Raw genomic sequence first — 22704 nt, 5'->3', positions numbered from 1 at the left:
TTTCTACACGGAAAAGAGAATCTGAAGTCAAACGGGGCCAAGGATTCCCGAAAATACAACTTTGTATCATTGTCTATTAGAATCCCCACCCAAGCAAGCCCTCTAGTCTAAATATAGACCCCTAGAAATAACATAAGTTACAGTAAATTTAAAACAGTAATTTTTACGGAAATGGAATTTGAACCATTTTGTTCAGAATTTAAAGGACTAAACATACTAAATTTTGATCAAAATACTTAAGGCCGTTTTCGAGAAATTTTTTCCCCGTAATTTTATTAGTTTTTATAGGAAAATCACCATTAAGAATAAAAAATTTTGAAAAAATTAAAAAAATTGCCTGGAGATATAAAAGAAGCATTAAGCTCCAAGTAATTTTCAACTACTCCATCAGTTACAAACAAAAACAGTTTTACTCCAACAATTTTCTTCTTTATTTCTCTGTTCACATCACTTACCAAATTTACCAGGTGAATAAGAACCAGTATTAAATGAACAAACTGTAATATATTTAACGACATATGATTTAATCACACATACACAAACACTGGCTCATGGGCGTTCCTCATCAGAGTCAATGTCGCCTTCTGCAGGTCCATCAGGCATGTGAATGTTAGAAAGCAGGTCTCTCATGGCATCCAGCAGGGACGTCATGCTGCGCCTCAGGTCAACTGCGGCGCCCTGGGTACGGGAAACAATAGAAGTGGAACAAGTCAATTAGTCGATACACGAGTTATAATATGAATCATTTAGCGATATGCTGATGTCACAATCAAATGGTTCTTACCATGGAAAACAACCAAATATCTTAAGCTGACTGGGTATTTAAGAATAACAAATGATGCTGAAAAAATATGTTCACTATCAGCTAATAATTAATAAAACTACTGTGTGCCAATGTAAAGGCAAAAATTCTGCATCTATCCTCCAAGTGATGGCACATACAAAAACTGAATTTCAACCCTAGATCAACAATTTTCTTTCAACCTTCATAAACTAAATATCAGCAACCTTTCTTGGTGTCTCTCTTGCCACAGCATTTGAAGTGGCCTATTGCACGGATGCACAATAAAAGGACCGACTCGGTGAGTCAATTGTAAAGTCAGCTAACTATTTTTTCTGTATTTAATTCATAAGTTAAGTTATTATTCACCTTTAAAATCGTTGAAGGTTAGGGTACTAGTCAAATCAGGTTAGGACAGTTACTTTTTAATAATTTCTTAAAAATGTATAACTTTTCAAAATACCTATCATCAAATACCTTCAAATAATCTTTAAAACAATTAAACATGTCCTGTGTGAATCATTGAATGCCAAATCTCAACAATCTGTACAAACAATGATGTGGCGTCAACTTTGCTTTCTTGACTATATGTCAGACAATGAGCGTCACCCATGCTTGTTTAGGAATAGAAAACTGATCATTACCTCACCACCTTCAACTTCATCACCGTCTGATGCTGGAGCGTTCACATTGAAGTTGGGCATGAAAGATCGCAGGAAAACGGAGAAAGCATTTCCATTATCATGGTAAAGTAACCGGGGCGGTCGGTTGTACAGGTTGATGGAATCCACTGGAGGTAACGGGTCGAAACTCAGCACCGGACTTTGCGACAACTGCCACAGACACAAGTCATTATTATTTCAATACATTACAAACTGTATAACTCCAACTATCCGGGTCAATTGGTACCATTTCCCATCCAGAAGGTAAAAATCTAGAGAGTTAGATTTTTCAATATGTAATAGATTACCAAACTGCAATGAACTCGATTTGTTAGGCAGATTTTTTGTTCCATAACAGTTGTTTTATTTGTTTTGCAATCTAGTGGAAGACTAAACAATTTTAGCAGGTGATGTATAGCCACTATTTTTCTTTCACAAGTTTGTCCACCAAAATGTGTCTCCAAAACTTTTAAAGTTAAAAGTGAAGTTACACAGAACTTAGTTAGGAAACTTTAGTCTTTTACCACAGCCAATTAACTTCTAATTGTATTAGGGGTTGAAGCTTCTTTAAAACAAACACTCTAACGTGTAAGTTAACCAAGAGGATAAATTAGAGTTCTTGCTTATTTCAAAAACGTATTCAATCATTTTCTTCACTAACGGTTGCCAGGCCCGTTTTTGACAATGTCAGCGCCCTAGGCACAACTAATAGTAGCGCCCCTTTGAAATATACAGGGTGTCCCGTAAGTAAACAGCCAAACTCCAGGAAATGGTTCTATGGGTAAAAAGAAACAAAAATCAAGAATAACATTTTTTCCCAAAATGGCTTCGTGAACCAGATATTCGCCATTTTGTTTTTCTTTTCACATGAAATTTTTATCTTTAAAGTTTTTCAAGCGATCATTATGAAACTTGGTATGTATGTTAAGGTAACAGACACCCATGTTAGAAACAATCATTTTGATTCATCATAAATCTTCAAAATGGAGGCCATTTAAATCTTTTTAAGCTTAAATTACAAAAAAATGGTAGATTTGATGAGAAAACGACAAGAACATTTTTATTTGGAATTTTAAATTCCCTATCAAACAATACCAAGCTCAAAAAGATTGAATAAGAGATAGCTGAAGTATCACGATTTTTAGTTGTAAAATGGGACAAACCTGACTAGCTTAACCTTTTTCTACCCCATTTTACAACTAAAAATCGTAATATTTCAGCTATTTCTGATTCGATCTTTTTGAACTTGGAATCGTTTGAATTAAAAAAGGGGAATTAAAGAAAGGGAATTAAAAATGCCAAATAAAAGTGTTTTAGTCATTTTTTCATAAAATCTGCCGTTTTTTTTTTAGGAATTTGAGTTTAAAAAATTAAAATAAATGACCGCCATTTTGAAATTGTATAAGTCAAGGTTAATTTTTTTTACATGGGTCTCTCTCTATATCATCTATGCCAAGTTTCATAAAGATCGGTTGAAAAACTTTAAAGATAAAAATGTTAATGTGAAATAAATGAAATGGCGAATATCTGGTTAATGAAGCGAATTTAGAAAAAAATGCTATTCTCGATTTTGTTTTTATATTGACCCATAGAACCATTTTGGAAGACCCATAGAGTTTGGCTGTTTACTTACGGGACAACCATATAAAAGGTTGACCACCACCGGGTAATCCGGGAATTATGCATGAATGTTGTATTTCTACCTGGAATTGTCAATTTACCACGATCACGCATGACAACAGTGACCTTTACATGACCGCGGGAGACGATAATATGTCTACACAAGGCCGAGAGGGATGATCAGAATATTACCGCGATTGCAGAAGACGATGATAATTTCTAGTCGACCGCGGGAAACAGTCAGAATTTTGCCGCGACCGCAGAAGACGATGATGATCTTCACACGACTACGGGATATGATCAACATTTTGCCGCAATCGTGGGAGGCAATTACGACGTCTTCACGACCGCAAGAGACGATTACGATCTCTACATTACCGAAGGATCACAATCGGCCGCAAGGGATTATCAGAATTTTACCGCGATCGCGCAAGACAATAATAATGTCCACACGACCGTGGGAAATATTTAGAATTTGCCGCGATCGCGAAAGACGACGATAATCTCTTCACGACCGCGTTATATGTTCATATTGCCGCGATCATGGAAGACAATAATTATGTCTGTCCAAATTCACCAACATTTTTGGGGTCGTTTCTAATGTCCAAATTTTCTAATGTCCAAATTCACCAACTTTCTACCTGGAACAGGTACGATATTTCTCCCCGCGGGCGGGGAAGGAATTCCGAATGGTTTGCACTCGCCTGCTCCGTCTCGTCTCGGCGAGAGTGTACTGCTTAGCCCTAATAGTACTGTTTAAGCTGTGATTGTTTCAGGCAGCTGTTAGGTTAGGTTTGGTTAGGTTAGGTTAGGTTAGGTTACAGTACACTCTCGCCGAGACGAGACGGAGCAGGCGATGGCAAACTATTCGGAGGGAATTCCTTCCCCGCCCGCCGGGAGAAATATCGTACCTGCTAAAGGTAGAAAGTTGGTGAATTTGGACATTAGAAACGACCCCAAAAATGTTGGTGAATTTGGACCTGGCCGGGAAATATTTACAATTTGCCGCGATCGTGGAAGACGATAATGATGTCAACACGGCCACGTGGGATTATCAGAGGTTTACCGCGATCGCATGTAAATACAATTACAAAATATTTTTTTTATTTTCCAATTTTTGGTGCCCCTCAAAAAAACCAATTGTCTAGCGCCCTAGGCACGTGCCTACCGTGCCTATTCGGTAAATCGGCCCTGACGGTTGCAAGGCATGGATAGATAAAAGGTTAGAAATAGTTGTGCGTCATTGAATAGCCAATTACTATCCATTAATTCTGTACTGTTGTCTGCTGTACCTCACTGAAGGTGACGTCCTTGTAGTCAGAGAGGACAATGTGTCGGTGGATATTCCGAGGTAGTTTCGGGTAACGTTTGGCTCGCTTCACCTCACAGTCCGCTACATATGAGTCTTGTTTGTCTACTCGGTCCAGTACAGCGTGTACGTTGCGTTCCAGCCACGGGAGCAGCTCTGACTCCTACACATATACAACAATGAAAAGTCTGTTTAATGAAACAATAAAATAAATATCTCTTACTGAAAAAAAGGATCTGGTGTTTACAAACATAATTGTAACAGGCACATAAGGGAGGTTGCCTTAGCACTTTCCAGGATTTTGTCAGATATTTTAAATGTGCGTTCGGAAATCTGGTCAAGAATGACTCTTGTGAACTTCTTTTGAGGAACTGCATAGCATTGGATTTTAGGTGTTTTTGGTTTCTGGCATTGTGTAGATTTTATCAAGGTGCGGTGCGGAGGTAGCTTCCACAGTGTGCTCAATAATAACACGACTCTAAGTTAACTTCCGTGTACACCTGCATTACTGAACTTTCTTAGTGATTTATTTAAATCGTCATAGAAAAAAAAGAATTGATCTTTTAAAAAATAATTTTTATCTTCAGGGTTGTTGTTTATTTTCTTAGAAACATTGTGCTTTGCTTAAAAACTACTATAAACCACAAGATTTAAACAATGAATGATTTAAGAACATAACTAATTTAAATTGTTTAAAATTAAAAATTGGCATATTTCAAATTTTAGGTTTTTAACATGAATTTTAATAGATAAACAATAAATTACCTTCCACACATGGTAGCATCTGGCAACATACAGCTGGACAAGAACTTTCAACGAAGCACTCTGACTGAAACATTTAAAATGGGATACTTAAAACACATCTGCGAAAAAGATATAAATATTCAATTTATAGTTTGTGAGAAAGATTATCTTACGTTATCGTCCGAAAAATTTTACTTTTAACCCTATAAGTTGGCATGTGGGAAATAAAAGATAGGTTTCTGTCAACATTTTAAAATGACAAGAGAAATATTTTATCGCCACATTTATCCTGAGCGTGAATGTGTATCATAATGTTCAACACCAATAAGTTTCATAATACCCAAAACTAAATTAAGTAATCAAATGTTGTGCAAAACTTCATTTTTGACCATTAAATAGTATAGCCTACAATTAGAATTGAATAGAATCACAACATTCAAAACAAAATTTAAATTAAATATATATTGTCCAAAACAATATAAGAGTCTCCAAAGGACACAGATCCATTCTTGCATGTTGTTTGGTTATAATTAACTAGTTTTATATTTTTTGTGTGGCTTGGATAATGCAAATTTTTCTAATTCAGCCCAATAAAAGACATTTTTATTATTATTCACCTACTTATTCAAAACCAGATAAGTCAAGTTTCTGTGTGACAAATGCTTAAACAGATTGTAAACTCTTGTACTATTGGTGACGAGGGAAAAAAGTTATAAATATCTAGCTTTTAATAGGTGTAAAATATAGGTGTAAATTTGTTAACCTGAAGATGGACTTATTTTCAAGTCCAAAACTATAGTAGTGTAATACCGAAGCAGGATCACTTGACGAAGCCAGGTAACTCAAACCATTTAGCTTAAATTTAGTGATCCAGAGGCTACCTCACCATGTAAAATACAGGGTGTTTTTAAAAGAATGCCGGAATTTCAAACGGTCGTTGCTCGGAGACTATTCAAGATAATTAAATGATTTAAACGTCAAATTGAAGGGAAAAGATTAAAGTTTTTTTTCATTCTTTGATACAATTCGGAATGATTTCATAAATTTCAGATTTTCATAAATCTTATATGAGCGTAAATCTGGCAAAGTCTGTACGACTTAGGCTTAGGGCGATCGGCTGGTTTATCTGATGTCTTAACTGAATCTTTTTTTCCGCACAAAGACTCTATCTTTTATAGATAACATCATAAAATGACCAATTTAGGTATGTTCAACTGAAGACTTCGTTGGGCAATCGATTTTTCGGGCTTCTGATGCAGAATTGTTGGATTTCTTCGACTATGTCATCGCTTGTTTTTAGCTGGCCAGGTGAATGTCTTTTCAAAACACTTCGGTGCCACGAAACTCAACCAGCTTCAAGTTTCTTTATCATCAAGTAGATTTAAATTTAGTTAAAATTAGCAATGAATATAAACTCTGCGAACCACAGATCAAAATCTGCGCCTTCTGTTGCGCCGTTAACGTCGTACAGGTGAGTGGCAACTGGCGTCAGGCGTATGAGTCACAATAACGGCCTACCATCCCGCACCTGTTTTGCGCATGCCAAGGTCACAGTTTCCTCCCTTGCTACACGGGAAACAAAACTTAGTTAGTTTAGCTTTGATTTGACATTTCATTTCATTTCAAACAATCTTTATTCTTTTAGTACATATTTACATAGTACATTGAACAGTGTCGAAAAGTGATTCTTTATTATAACTTAAACTGTTTTCTAACTTATTTCTACAATTTTTACCATAAAAAACGACATATAAAACGTTTAGTTACCTTGAATAGTACCCAAACAATTACCATTTAAAATCCTGGCATTCTTTTAAAAACACCCTGTATATGTTGTTTTGGTTACCATTCAAGATACAATAATTAAAGTATTTAATTTTTTATGGAGATTTCAAAAATCGGGAAATTGGTTTACTTGATTTCCGCAGTCGTGAAGAACGTGTGAGTGCCAACTCTAGAGTCGGGTTGGACGCCGCACTTGGACAACAACGGCAACAACACACCGGGGAACATGATGAGAGCGTTCTGCAGCAGATGGTGAGCCAACTCTACGTCCTGGCCGAGCTGGAAGTGAGCCACGGCGATGGAGAACGCAAAGTTGGGCAACTGCACACATACACAATGGTGTACTGAGCGTTTTTATAAAAGCTTAAAAAACTTGGATTTGTTCAAAGTTAGTATTTAAACTTATTAGTTAGTAAGGTTTATTATGATGATGGATATTCAGACACTTTAAAACCCTATAAAAGATTTAAAAATTTCAAATGTTTTGATGATTTATTTTTACATTTGTAAATTAATACTTGACTCCACTTGTATCAAAGTAGAAACGTGAATTCAGGTTTTTCAATGATAATAATTGTTTTACAAGCTCACAAAAACTGCTCAAACATCAATCAATAGGATACACCAGTAATACTGTAGGCTGTATGAACGAAAAAGCAAATCTTAAATTGATACCGGTATTTCAATACAAAATATTTTAGATACATGATATTTTGTTTGAAAAAATCAAGACCGCCTTTGAAACTAAACCGTTTTCTTGGTTACTGTTCTTTTCATTTCTTATGTTAATTAAATTGATCACGATGCCTTCTATAAGACCAACTCGTGTGTATTTTAGGTAATGTGGTTGTGAATGTGTTGATGTGAAAAACCTATTTACAAAACCTTAAGAGTCATGTAACCAACAGTTCAATAAACAGTACAAATTTTGTTTCCAAAACTTTGTATTGCCAATTTATAAGAATTTATTGTGATTCTTAAAAAATCTTTCTATTTTTAAAAAGTAGCTTTTAATACACTTTCAAACCTGAGACAAGTTTCTTGTAGGTTCCCAGTCCGAAGCAAATCGTATCAACCAGTTGTACTTCTGAGCTCGTAAAGCGTAAAAGTCGATTGCTAGTACGATTCCCAATGGATCGTTGTCAGGGTCAAGAGAGAGGAGCAGTTTACAGAACTCGAGCGCGGTCCGGTAGCAGGCACGAGCGCCGACAAACGTCAGGTGCTTGAACACTGCTAAGTACAGAGCTCTGAAAAATCAACAACCAACATAATTGGTTGTGGCTCAATTTAGGGCCTATTGTCAGTATTATATGATTAATTTAACTGGGAAATTTACATGTTATGTGTTTCAAGAAACAAGTTTAGATTTTAGGGATTTGAGGATTATTTGAGACAGGTATTTTTATTTCATCAATATACTCAAATAAAAAACTCTTTAAAAAGTACCAAAAAAAATCCACCACTTAATAATTCTTCCAGTATTACTATATGGATCGAAAACATAGACGCTAATTAAAAAAAGGGAAAAGAAACTTATGATTTTTTAAAACAAGATTTCCTAGAAAAATATATGGACCGATTCAAGGATAAGAAGGCTGGAGAATTAGGGGAAAATAAAATACTGTAGAGAATTTTGGGATATTTATCACCATTCAAAAGTTGGAACAAGGATAAAAAGCAGGAGACTGAGGTGAGCAGGACATGTGTGGAGGTCAGAAAATTGATTGTTAATGAAAGCTGTGGACCAGAATAAGAGGTAGGTCTGGGTATAGCGACTTTGAAAGTTTTGTCTTAGGGAGTTAAAGTACAAAATTATCTAACCACTCGACAATATAGCTCTACTCACCTGTTCTCCTGCTTGCGGTAGTCGAGGCGGCAAGTGCCTGTGACCAGGTTAAAGGAAGGGTGGAAGGCACACTCGAGGCAGTAGAGAGCTCGCTCTATCAGCTCGGCAGCCATGGACAAGTCCTCACTGAGACGACAGAGCTCGGACAGTTGCAACAACGCGTCTACATGGTACGGCGACGAGTTTATTATGGCCTGAAACATGTGTAGCCTACAACTACAATGAAATGCGCTTCAAACATCTTAAGATAAAAAATGTTTTAGTTCAAATTTTTACTGATCATGATCAATTTTGAAATATAATAGCTACTAACTAGAGCTGGCCCGTGGTCGAAAACTCGACCAAAAGTATGTATTGTGCAAACTTCTCTATTTTCACCCTGCTGTAAATAAAACATGTGATTGGAATTTCTTCAATTTGTTTTGATTTTCTGTTTATATTTTGTTGTTATTTCGTCACCAACATGGCAACCCATAATGCCCATGTTAATTTCCTTCCTTATACTCTACTCTCTCACCACCCTTAGTGTACTCCGTGTTGCCGTGGACCAGTCAACTACTTGCCAACCCTTGATTTTTTCATTAGTTGATTTTTTTTAGCTTTGAATTCTTTGGGTAAGTTTGAGCATTGTTTAAGCTCGTAAAATGAAGAAATTACGTTCTCATGCCACACTGAGTAAAAGTTTTGACTTTGTCTTTATGTTTGATGGTACATAAATACCAAAGATTTCAGTAACCTATTCGTGCAATCCAGAATATTGCAATAGGGCAACTTGTTTTGACTAGCTAAGTAGTATTCATAATGCCAGCACTAGATGACTTTTCACTTTGTTTGAAGGTTGTTAACATTAACAACAAATAAATCAAATTATATGATGATCCAAACTTTATTCAGACAAGTTTCCGGTCCCGAAGTCACCAAGCAGAACGGAGACTACTGTTCTTCCTATTTGTTTCATACTACAATAGGCCTAACCATACTTACTACAATGTTATCAGGATTTAAGCTTTCCACTGCATCAAGGAACTTCATTTGTACTTGCTGATAGTTTAGGCTATGTTCATAGGTGAATGTGCTTATCCCATTTTCAGTCTTCACCAGGCTCATTGACAGACCTAAAAACCATCATCTCTATACTCCTATGTTTTAATAAATTTAACTATAGGAGCTTTTGATGAGCAATTTAATGACGACCTTAGTTCTAGTCACTTTAATAGGAGTTAATACTAAAGAAAGGATGAGGGCACCAGTGGCCAATTAATGTTGCCGTTTGCCAGTCTCTGAGTTAATTATGTAGCCATTTGCTGTGCTGTGGGTAAGATAAATTGCTATTTGATGAGTTGTGAGCTAGTTTTTTTGCTATCTGCCAAGGTATGAGCTTGGTATTTTGCCGAGCTATAATAAGCAAGTTACATTTGTATTTATTTGCCTTGTTACGAGTTAGTTATTTTGGGGTTTGCTGAGCTATGAACTAGTCATTTTGGTGTTTGCCAAGCTTTGAGGTAATTATTTTAGTTTTGCCAAGGTATGGGCTAAATATTTTGGTGTTGGACGAGCTATGGGCTTGCTATTTTGGTGTTTGCAGAGTTATGAGCTCGTTCTTGTTTATTTTGGTGTTAACAAGCTATGACTAATTATTTTGAGCTAGCCAAGCTATAAAATGCCAAAGGAAAAAAATAAATAAAAAATGCTATTGGCCTACTTTCAAAATGAGATTTGTAATAAGCTAATACAAAAGTTACCAGTTTTTACGATGGGTGGCCAGTTGTCCTTGAGTGAAACAAGCCACGTTGTTTTCAACACGCCCCTGGTTCGAGATCCGCCTCTTCTCTTGCTAAAACAATAATTAATTTACTTATATACTATAAAAGGTATAAAATTACCTGAGTACTTGCCAGAGTGATCCTGTTTGTTCCTTACGGATAACGCGTTTCGAAGACTAAGTCTTCATCATCAGATCTTGTACAAGAACATTAAAACACTGTCACTTCGAAAAGGTCGTCAAGAGTTTACATACAAAACATGGAAACATATTATGTACAAACGTGGATGTTTTACAAATAAAAACGAGTAGGCCTACCGACGAAAACTTACAATGTCCGACCGCATAGTTACAGGTGAAGGTCATGACTGTGATGCGGGAGACGGTCGGGCGGTGGACTTTGTACCTCTCAGCTCCTTATTCATCAGCTGTACTTGGTTTGTTATAAGAGTGTCATACAGAGCGTTGGACTGGAAACTGATTTTGTAATTTAATAAAGTGTTAGGTTGAATTTTGGTTGATTTACAACGCTCTGTATGACACTCTTATAACAAACCAAATACAGCTGATGAATAAGGAGCTGAGAGGTATAAAGTCCACCGCCCGACCGTCTCCCGCATCACAGTCATGACCTTCACCTGTAACTGTGCAGTCGGACATTGTAAGTTTTCGTCGGTAGGCCTACTCGTTTTTATTCGTAAAACATCCACGTTTGTACATAATATGTTTCCGTGTTTTGTATGTAAACTCTTGACGACCTTTTCGAAGTGACAGTGTTTTTAGCGAATTTCCCATATAGGGAATAAGCTATTACCGTAGTACTCATGGTAAGACCTGGACGCGGGACCGATTTTTTTTTTCGTTTTGAGGTTCCTAGAGGCCAAAAACACCATCCGTTCAAATTCATATATATATATATATTTATATATTTATATATTTATATATTTATATATTTATATATTTATATATTTATATATTTATATATTTATATATTTATATATTTATATATTTATATATTTATATATTTATATATTTATATATTTATATATTTATATATTTATATATTTATATATTTATATATTTATATATTTATATATTTATATATTTATATATTTATATATATATATATATATATATATATATATGTGTCCGTTAGCACTATAACTCGAGCAAAAATGATCCGATTTTGATGAAATTTGGTACAAACGTGTAAACCTACGTTTATTCGAACGAGTTCGCGATCCAGCATGATCGGACCATGGGAACGGGGGTTTACGGGGGGTTTTATGGGGTAAAAATAGGTTTTTCCTATTTTTTACCCAAAAAACATAAAATTTAGCAATTTCTTTTCAAACCATTTTGTAGAGCTTAAAAAAACAAATAATTTAGTATATTGAAGCGTTATTATGCGCCTAATGGTTATGGAGAAAATTCAAAAAAATTGTAAATTTAAAATTCCAATGTTATTCTTATGGAGAATAAGTAAACTGTTGTAGTTTGCTTGTTTATTAACATATTTTGATCAAATTTGGAAAATATTTTTATTTCTTACTAACTATTAACATTTTACAAAAAAAGAACAGTTTTACCCTCCCTGATGCAGCAAACCTAAGTACTTGTTAAACTAATTCTATTTAAATAGGGAATAAATGTTATATTTTTAAGTTGACATTTCAGTGTAAATCCAATCAGTCAAATGGAAATTCGCTTAGTCTGCAGGTTTGCTGCGGCGGGGGTATAATGTTCTTGTACAAGATCTGATGATGAAGACTTAGTCTTCGAAACGTGTTATCCGTAAGGAACAAACAGGATCACTCTGGCAGTACTCAGGTAATTTTATACCTTTTATAGTTCGTTCTGTGATCCAGAGACAAAACAACTCAAAATATGAAGTTACTTATATACTTCAAAAGGAGGTATATTTTTTTCACACTCTATGTAATAACTGTACCAGAGCAAAAATGTTTTAAAATATCATCAACGTACATTTAGAACTACAAAGGTCATGAGATTAAGAAGGTGAACTGAATTTGAATATTAAAAGAAAATTAGTGTATTAACCTTTGCTCGTTTTGAACGATTTTTGATCCAAATATTTTCTTCAGTTCATTGTTGTGGTTCAAATGTCGATGCTCAATGTTCAGGATCCTGTTTTTACATCCGCTAGTATTAGCCGTAGCTACTTCTCTGCCTGGTTCAACTTGAGCACTGTCTCCAAGGAGTTTGTTAACTTCCCTGACAGATCTTTCCACTTCATCCTACAAAATAAATAAAAAAACACTTCAAGCAATGACTTAATAATAATCAATGTTTTTTTTTATCGTAAATTAAATATTTTATCATAAAATACATTTAATTCAAAATGTAATAAGTGTCAAATGTGTAGCTCTAGAAAATAAACTAAACTCTTTTACTTTAGAACCATATTTTGTACCATTCTGTTTAGAATTTTCAGAATTATGAAATACTAATCTTTAATCAAAATCGGTTGAGCTTTTTCCCAAAAATCCAACTTTTTTGTTATTTTGGGTTTTTTAATGGGATAATAACATAAAGATAAAATAGTTTTTGAAACATAAGTTTTCCAGCAATGGGGGCTATATCGTTTTGTGTCAAATTAAAAGGATTATAGCATAATAAATTTAATGAAAATCTTTCGGGGGTTTGTTGGCGTCTTCATGGGTATTTAGTATTTATAGAAAAATTGCATTAAAAATTTAAAAAATATGACCCAAAACAAATATAAACACAAACAACCATACTAAAAAATGAAAATGTTGGCGAAAATCAAACTTTCTCCATTACTACAACATAGTGTAGGGAATTGTTTTTTCTTATGTGTAGCCAGAAAGCAGAAAGTAAAAACCAATTTCTTGCTTTCCCTGTAGCAGCAAACTTAAGTTCTCGTTAAACTAATGTTATTTAAATGGAGAATAAAGCTGACATTTTTATGAAGATATTTAAGTGAAAATACAATCTGACTTGAATGACTTAGATGGGACATTTTGAGTCTGCAGGTTTGCTGTGGCGGTGGTACTTTTTTTGATACGGAAAAAGTCTGCATTTTCTCTTACTAATTCTCTTATACTAAATCTCTTATAAATTTAGAACCACTAACAATCTACTTTTTAGTTAAATAAAATCACCTCTATATTATCCTCACTGCTACGAGCATTACTGGGTACTTTTCCATGTTTCTTCCTCTTTTTCTTTTTCTTTCGTCGAGCTGCGTCTTTGCAATCTGCTGCGTTCTCCTGTGCGTTTAAGGAACCAGCTGTCTCATGATCATCATCTTCCTTTACTTCTGATTCGGAGTGAGATTGTTGATTGAGCTAACAAAAGAGAAATAACCACTTATACCCAATAGATGAACAAACAATTAGTTAAACAGGTTAAGTGTCGATTACAGTAGGGTATCGATTATCCGACCTAAATTATCATCAGTTAGCAAGATATCGATAGGGATAACAGGATGTATGCAGGTGCTAGCTGTGCTGTGTGACCGTTCTACGGACGGGATCTTGAAATTAGTTTAATTCTTCTTATATTCAGAACAGAAGTTGGTTTGTGTATTAAGTGTGCATTTTTCCAGATATGCTGGCAAAACTATTATAGAACTACATATAACTTAAACCTTCACAAATACAATATCTGACCGTTTCAAGCCAAACAAATGAAAAAAAAGCTTTATAGATAAATGAGTCATAGCCCTAAGGTTATGTCATAGCCCTATAATTGAAAGCTATTTTCCACACTGGTTAAATAGTTATTTGTGTAACTAGTGGTGAAAGTGGCACTTTGCTGCACACGAGAGCAATGTTGAGAGCAATGATCTCGAGTGCAGCAAAGGCCTTTTTCACTCGTGTTACACATTATATTTTTCCTACAGTCACTATAAAGCATATAAATAATTAGTCTTTCAAACACTATACAACACGTTTTTAGGTTCAGATGGCAACACAAATGGTGCCCTAGAGAAAGTAGTACCCGCGGTCCGTATCACTCCGCTATTTTTCCTCGGCAAGAAATGTGCTCCGCGTTTTGAGAATATAGTTCCGTATGTTTTTGTAATTTGAAGTGGTTTCCGCGCCGAAAAAAAAATGCTTTAAAGGTATTTTCTCGTTTATTAAGATCGTAGGAATGTTTTAAAAACGTTTAAAAGAAAAGTACAGAAAGTTCAGAAATACCGAAACTATAAACACGAAATGACAGGTTAAATCGTAGTTATAATAGTCAATCAGCTGCTCATAGTATTATTATCTTTAAGTGTTGCCAACCTATTTCCAAGCGTACACGGATTACGTGCATAATAGAACCACGCTGTTTTGTGTTGTTTCGTTGGAATCCTGATGTGCGGCAAAGTATAAACCGTATGGCAAAGTATAAATATACAGCAATTAGCAGCTTTCTGTACTATAAACAGTACAAGGAAGCCAACTTTGTTGGGTGACTGTAGGAAAAGTAGTTGTAATACTGCCTCAACTTCACCATTGAACACTTTATTCCGGTTGAAATTTTCACTAACACAAAGGTGTGGTGCTCTTGTCTTTTCCACGAAATACGGAGAAATAAGTTAAATGCGCAAAGAGGTGTATTCAACGTTACTACTACACGTTCTATTTCTTTGGTTAATTTTAGCATAATTTATTTGGAAACTACAGCTGCAGACTAATATATATATTGCTAGATATATATTGCAACACTACTTGCAATAGACTACAACAATGCTACGCTTTTGACGAGGTTATCTCCCCACTCATCAGTAGGCTACTTAAAGGACAGTGCTCGATTTGTAAAAAGTTAGGAGTTCCGGTGAAGTGTAACCTATTTAATTTTATTTGTATCTATTTATGCCAATATACAGGGCGTTTATAAAAGAATCATCAGGTTTTAAAACATTTTAATGACGTTAATGGAAAACAAATACGGATATAAACTATATCAACAGAAAGGAGAAATCTTACATTTTTCATAGATACCCCTATAAGTGCTCAATGTGCCGTCCATTAACCGTGGAGCAAGTTTCCAATCTATGCTGTAAATTGTCCCATACACCGGCTAGCATCGCAAGGTTGATTGATTCTACGACATGCGAATTCGTCCACGGAGCTCTTAAAGCGTCTGAGGCATTGGCGGTATATAAACTTTGTCTTTAACTCCATGGAAAAAATCACACACCGAAAGATCAGGGGATCTAGGGGGCCATTTGAGAAGGGTCATGTCATTATTGTTACAAAGATTCAAAGATTCAAAGATTTATTTCAACAAGAAACAAGATTGTACACTTGTACAGTTGACGTCAAGATACTAAGACTAATAAATTAACAAGAGTGAATATATATATATATCTAAAGATCAACAATGCCATCTATATAACTATAAACAAGGTAACAAGGTGTAAACATAACAGAGCAAGACTAGTCAATGTCAATAATTAATTACTAAAACTTAAATTAATTCTGGAACATTTAAAATATTCTTCCAAGCTATAAAACGGGTTTTCAAGCAGCCAGGCCATTAGACTAGATTTAAAGGACTTCATGCTAACATGGTGTGACTCAAGAGGTAGCCTGTTAAACAATTTAATACCAAGATAAGAAAAGGATTCTTGTGTTTTTGCAAGCCTTGCCTGAGGTAAATCTAAGTAATGTCTCCTCCTGGTTAAATGGACATGAGTTTCACCTCTTAAAGCTATGGAACCTAGATTTGCTTTTACATGTAACAAACACTTAAAAATAAACAAGCTATAAACAGTTAAAAATTTTTCACGGACAAAAAGTGGTTTACAATGTGCATGGTAACTAGAACTTGTAATTATTCTAATAGCTTCCTTTTGCTTTGACAAGACTCTTTTCATGCCATGGCCACAGCCCCAAAGTAGTATACCATAGCTTATAATGCTATTGAAAAAAGCAAAGTAAGCCATTCTCAAGTAGGATTTTGGTATACAAGTTTTTAGTTTTCGAAGAAGATGAACTACTCTTGATAGTCTACTTGTAACATTATTTATGTGGGAATTCCAATTGAGTTTTGAGTCTAAATGTATTCCTAACAGTTTTACATTCTCATTCACATAAGATAAGCTAAGATTCCTGTTTCTTAAGCTAAACAAAATAGACTGGGTTTTGCTACTATTTAACAACAAACCATTACTTTTAAACCATATATTACATTCAGAAATGCAATTTTCCATCTGACCCTTAATAGTTTCAATATTGACATCATTACAAAAAAAAGTTGAGTCGTCAGCAAAAATTATTGACTTACAGGGTGTAGGAACATAGGATGGTAAGTCATTAATCAAAACCAAGAACAGGAAAGGGCCAAGGACCGACCCCTGGGGTACACCACTTTTCATCACCTCTGCATCAGAGAGACTATTTTTGTAACAAACTCTCTGCGAGCGGTTGGTCAAATACTGGCGAAAAAGGTTTAGCTCAACACCTCTGATACCATAATATTCCAATTTAGCAAGAAGAATGTCATGCGGAACACAGTCAAATGCCTTTGAAAGATCACACATGGTTGCAAGTGTGTCCGCATGCTTTTCAAAACCTGTTAAAGCAGCAGAGACCAGGCTTCCGACTGCATCCACAGTTGACAAACCACCTCTGAAGCCGAATTGGAATTTAGAAAAAAAGTTATTAGATTCAAAAAAACAATTCACTTGGTGTATCATAGCTTTTTCTAAAATTTTGGAAAAGATTGGTACGACGGAGATCGGTCTATAGCTCTCTGGATTTGACAAATCTCCTTTCTTAAAAACTGGAACTACTTTTGAAAATTTGAGACACTCAGGAAAATTTCCAGAAAGTAAACAAAGATTTATACAAGATGTTAGGGGCTGCAAGATTTCGGGAAGCACACTTTTAATTAGATCACAGCTAATTTGATAGATATCACGACACTTGCTACTTTTCATACCATGAACTATTTTCACCACTTCCTCACTTGACACAGGCCTCATCCTAAACAAAGCTGGCTCAAGGACAGAAGGTTTCAAGGCGAGCTGGGATGCTACAGCTACTGAAGGTGGAACTTGGTGACGGATGTCATCTATAGAGGCAACGAAGAAGTCAGAGAAAATCTGTGGTGTAAGCGAGTCAATAGTTGGCGAGATCACTCTGCTTTTACACTTGTTAATGAGCTCCCAGGCCCTTTTGCATTGATTGGATGCAGAAGCAATCGAATCAGCATTTGATTCTAGTTTAGCATGAGCAAGAGCTTTTTTGTAGCTGGTTTTAGCTTGTTTGTACCTTAGCTTTGTCTCTTCAACCAGCACATTATACCTCTGGGCCCACTGCCAGAAGTCATATAACTTTGTTACCTCCTTACGTTTCTCAGATAATTCACGACTGAACCATTTAGCTTTGGATTTTTTACTAACAACTGTTGGTGTAATAGTTTTCTCAGGAAAGCAGACATCCATAGCATTCTTGAAGGTGGAGAAAAACTTGTTAAAATCATTAAAATTGCCCTCTAACTTCACATCCCAGTTTATGCTGCTTAAAGTTGATTTGAATAAGCTTGTATTATGTAAACTGAAACTTCTGATAACCTTGGAATTTTGCTGTTTATCATGGGCATTATTATTTGGGTTGAAATTATCCAAATTCAGGGTTGTTAATAGGGCATTATGATCTGACAGTGGGGGTGAGAGGACAGTGCTAGTTATGTCACTCATAGGTATGTCAGTGAAGACATTGTCCAAGCAGGATAGTTCCCTGGTCGGCTTCTGATTAAGGCAATGGCAGTTTAAAGACCTAAGTACGTCCAGAAACTGTAGAGGAAGATCAGCCTTCACGTTCACATCTATATTGAAATCTCCACATACAATTATAGGCAGATTAAGGCGGGACAGCTTTATAATGAGCCTGTCGATCCCCTCCAGAAATAGACGTTGGTTCCCATTAGGTACTCTATAAACAGAGACTATGATTACCTCAAGGGCTATGTTCACAAGAGTTACCCGAATACAAACACATTCAAAGTCATTTTCAATACGGAACTCTTTTACATCAATTTCACGATAGTCTAGGCCAATTTTAGTATAAATAGCAACACCTCCTCTTTTTTTCACGGATCTACAGAACATAGCAGCACAAGTGAACCCATCAATAACAGCTAGGTCCTTATTTTCCTCTAAATACCAATGCTCACATACACAGAATACAGAAATATTATTTTGGTTTAATAATAACTCTACTTCATTTAATTTATCACCTAGAGACTGGGTGTTTGCTGAAAGAATATAAAATAATGCTCTGCTCTTCCTGTTGTCTTGAGATTTTACATTTTTTAGGTTAGATTTGTTGGTAGTTTTCTTTTCCTTAAAAAATAATTGCTTTTAGTTGTGTTTTTACTGTTACTGGTAACTATAGCTTCTTTCTTCGTTTTCTCTTCCATTCCGGATATTACATTATGCAGTTGTTGTACATTTTTGGTGTCTGGAGAGGAAAACCCCAGAAAAGAAGATGATGTAGAAAGTGCAACTGAACTATCATGCTGTAGGTTCTGGTGGATGGTCGGGCAAAGTGGTGGAGGGGTTTCAGAGACTTCCTTGACTAATGACTTTGTAACACAGATTCCTGAGCTGAAGGGGTTGCTGTTGTAATTAGTTATTATTTTCAATATCTCCTTGGATATGAACTTTTTACCATTTTTACATCTGCCAATCCATCTCAGTTTCTAAGAGAACTCTTTCACGACCCATGAATTTACGTTTTAATACACTTCCAGAGTTCTTAAACTAGCGATACCACCTTAAAACTCTTTGGTGTGTAGTAGGAGTCCGTCTGAAATGCCCCGGAAACTCACGCTGGGCGGTTATTAAAGATAAACTTGAGTCATAATGAAAAACTCAAAATGTTTTTTCTTGAATTGTAACCATTTTGAAAATGATGCAAACACGTCCAAGAAAAAACCAAGACTGATTATTGAACAGCTGATTATAAAACTTGGTAACATGCTTTTTAAGCACATGTTTCAAATATAACTTTAACCTTCACAAATACAACTACTGTGATGTGTTATTGTGGGACAAGAATTGGGTGAGGTACACACCATTATAACCTGATGATTCCTTTTATTTATCTTTCGGAAAGAGAGGTACTGTATCGAAACTCCATTTCGCCACGTTCCTCGCAAATCAAGCACTGCTTATAGAGACACCCACCGCAACAATGCAAATACTGTGATCGTGTCATCACTGATTGACGAGTGCCAGGGTGAAGAGTGTTGTGATCATTTACTATTTAATTATATTACAAAATGTATTACAATAGAGGTGTTGTGAAACTCCACATAAAATAATAGTAAAGTCATTGTATGAGTTAGGTTAACAGAATTTAAAAAAAAATAGGTTATCCAGTTGAGAAGTTACAAATTATTTAATTAGGCCTAACACGTTTATTTACACATACTTAATGTTCCTTTAGGCTACAAATGGTATTCCAAAAAGATATTTTTTCCTACAGTTACCTGACAAATTGGGCTTCCTTGCACTGATTTTAGCAAAAGTAGCTAATCGCTGCATTTACTTACTTTTGCCTCACTCCAGTATTCCAAACAAACAACACCGAGCAGTGTGCACGTAAGGCACGTAATACGTGTATGCTTGAAAATAAGTTGGCAAGACTTTAATAGGCCTACATTACGCCTAAGTTCAGCTAGTGCAGTATTTCAACCTTTACTATTATACTACACCTCACAAATCACAAATCCATATAAAGTCTGACCTACCTTCCTCACATGCCTAAATAGGAACTGATTAGTTTAACACGTTCGCTACTGCAATAGTACGAAATTTTCCATTCACATGGACCAGCGACGCACATATGCGACGGCCGGTTTCCACCCATAGACTGCCGTCGCATATATGCGTCGGCTAGTCACATTAAAATGGACTGCCGACGCATATTTGCGTCGGGGTTCTAATGTTATTAAAATGCTTATATCTTTGTAGTGGTCTATTTGAAGGCACTGAATTCCCTGCAGTGGTCTACAGAGATGTCCGACGCACAACTGCGTCGCTTGGTCTGTGGATATGATGATTGGTGACGTCATATAATAGTTGGAAAAACTGGTCTTTACTTTTCTGCATCACTGTATGTATGTATGCAGAATGTATGCTGCATTATCCTATGTATCTTTTATATTTGTTCAGTTATAAACTGTTCTTGAATAATCTGTTTATTTGTTTACTTACTTTCACCTTAAAACACAAAAAAATGAACTGTCGCATATATGCGACGTTTAGTCTATTTCAAGAAAACTATGATAATTTCACTATTGTCTTCGCTGTAGACCGGGCGTCGCAAATATGCGACAATACAAAGGATTACAAAAAATACAAAAAACCAAGAATAATTTATTTACAAACACGATTGTAGCGTATTACAATGTAAATGATCACTGTTTTACAGGTTTTAGCCCGTGGTCTGTGTGTACTGTTATCCAAGTGACAGCCGGTCTATGTGTAAGATTCAAATGTATACCTCGGTCTGTGGCAATGACCGCGGCGTCGCATATATGCGACGCTCAGTAGCGAACGTGTTAAAGTGATCAATAATAGACAAATATGTAGAATAAATATAGGCTGTCAAAGGAAGGGTCCGTGATATTCCGCTAGAGTGCTCAGTGTTCGATTCACTGCCGTCGTCCGACTCTTCGCCTTATTCTACCAGCAGATGCTGCAGCATTGTGCGCCGTAACTACACAGCACTCCTAGTGGTGGACGCCAGAACTTATGCTAACCGCAGGACTGCTGTCGGTCTAAGTAGCCTAAGTTAAATTTAATTCTTTTTGTCTATGCTTATACTTAGGTACGTAGGTATTTAATGTAAAAATGGTGTTTCCTTTGTGAGAAAATAAGAGCTCAGTTACACTTATAAATGTGTTTAAAGTTACTGCTATGTTTTTAATGTATTAGGTTGGGAATTCTTGTTCTTAAAGATCTGTTTGCCTACCTACCTTTTAACAACTTATTGAAACATCCAATTATATCAAAGCTTAGGCTAGTTAAATAATCTATGTTAAGTTAATTAATTGTTAGTTACCAAATCATATCGGTTTATATTTAGTTGCTTCTTTTTTGCTCCTCCAGAACTAGAAAAATCAGCCTCTGTATCACTTGCTTCATCAGCTATAGAGGTTATGTCTTTTTCCCCTAGACCTAGTTTTCTTAGAACCCTAGATGACATAACTTAAATACAAAACTATTTGCACATTCCACAATTACTTCAATTATAGATGAGGTAGGTATTGTGGTTATGACAAGACTTGCATCTCACTAATCAAGAAACATATTATTCCTAATAGTCAATACAAATTCTTGGATCTTTTCACTAAGAACTTATTATTATCTGAAATAGCAGAATCAGACTTAAGACAACTATCGAAAATTCAAAAATACATCACGATTAATGCACAATCGAGATACATTGAATGAATGAATCAATAACAAATAGCTGACAGCATAACTTTGATCAACTGACGATGACAGATGGAGATGACAGATAGAGCAGAGAGGAGAGAGATACTTAATTTCCTTCAGTCAATGTCTATTGTCTACTATTGGTTCACTCTATCCATAGAGTTATTAGACAGCTTTACAGGGCATTGATAGATAAAATGTATATAATCACGGCCACATATACACTTATTGAGAGAAGTGACCGGACCGAAGACCGAACCTTCAATCATTGACTATATAACACTACATCGTGTAGTGTTATATAGTCAATGCTTCAATGCCTCAATGATCCACTCTTGATGTCTCATAAGATAACATGGCAGACAGTTGACATCAACTCATTAATTCACACTTTATTGATTAAAATTAAATTTTATGAACATAAATGTATTAAAATATTGAAAATAAAACATACAGAATTGAAAACTGAAACAATATGAATTAAAAATCTATATCTGTACATTTTAAGTGTAGTCAATATTGTCATAGTCCACTAACCAATCTTTCGTAAATACACAAATACCATTTAGCTGCTTCCAAACAAAACAGCTGTTACAAACACCACTTGCGACGTTGCCACTTCGATGGCCGCGGCCTGGAGTTAAAGGCGGCCGTGTTATAACGCTCGGTTCCCACGGGGGAGATTTCAACGAGAATGGAACAGCAGCTTATAGGTCCTGAGGATCAATCAGCTGCTCTATAGCTGCTATAGAGCAGCTGAT

At 35.6% G+C, this 22704-nt stretch overlaps 1 protein-coding gene across 1 annotated transcript; it reads right to left on the bottom strand.

Annotated features, from left to right (window-relative positions):
- Window positions 1-484: 484 nt before the first annotated feature.
- On the bottom strand, window positions 485-22002 carry LOC128994976 (transcription factor 25). Its single transcript, XM_054419838.1, has 12 exons — window positions 21567-22002; window positions 13656-13841; window positions 12571-12767; window positions 10490-10581; window positions 9732-9862; window positions 8748-8941; window positions 7929-8148; window positions 7032-7222; window positions 5138-5201; window positions 4356-4535; window positions 1426-1614; window positions 485-678 (listed from the first exon to the last, which is right to left on the bottom strand). The coding sequence occupies exons 1-12, from the start codon at window positions 21708-21710 to the stop codon at window positions 550-552; spliced, it is 1917 nt and encodes a 638-aa protein (XP_054275813.1). The 5' UTR covers window positions 21711-22002; the 3' UTR covers window positions 485-549.
- Between the last annotated feature and the right edge of the window lie 702 nt (window positions 22003-22704).

The sequence above is a fragment of the Macrosteles quadrilineatus genome, unplaced genomic scaffold (genome assembly GCF_028750875.1).
Source record: "Macrosteles quadrilineatus isolate MER2022 unplaced genomic scaffold, UCM_ALF_1.0 Scaffold_5__1_contigs__length_97177068, whole genome shotgun sequence".
NCBI classification, from domain to species: Eukaryota; Metazoa; Arthropoda; class Insecta; order Hemiptera; family Cicadellidae; genus Macrosteles; species Macrosteles quadrilineatus.
The sequence above is the reverse complement of the archived record's forward strand: the minus strand, read 5'-3'. Positions and strand labels throughout refer to the sequence as shown.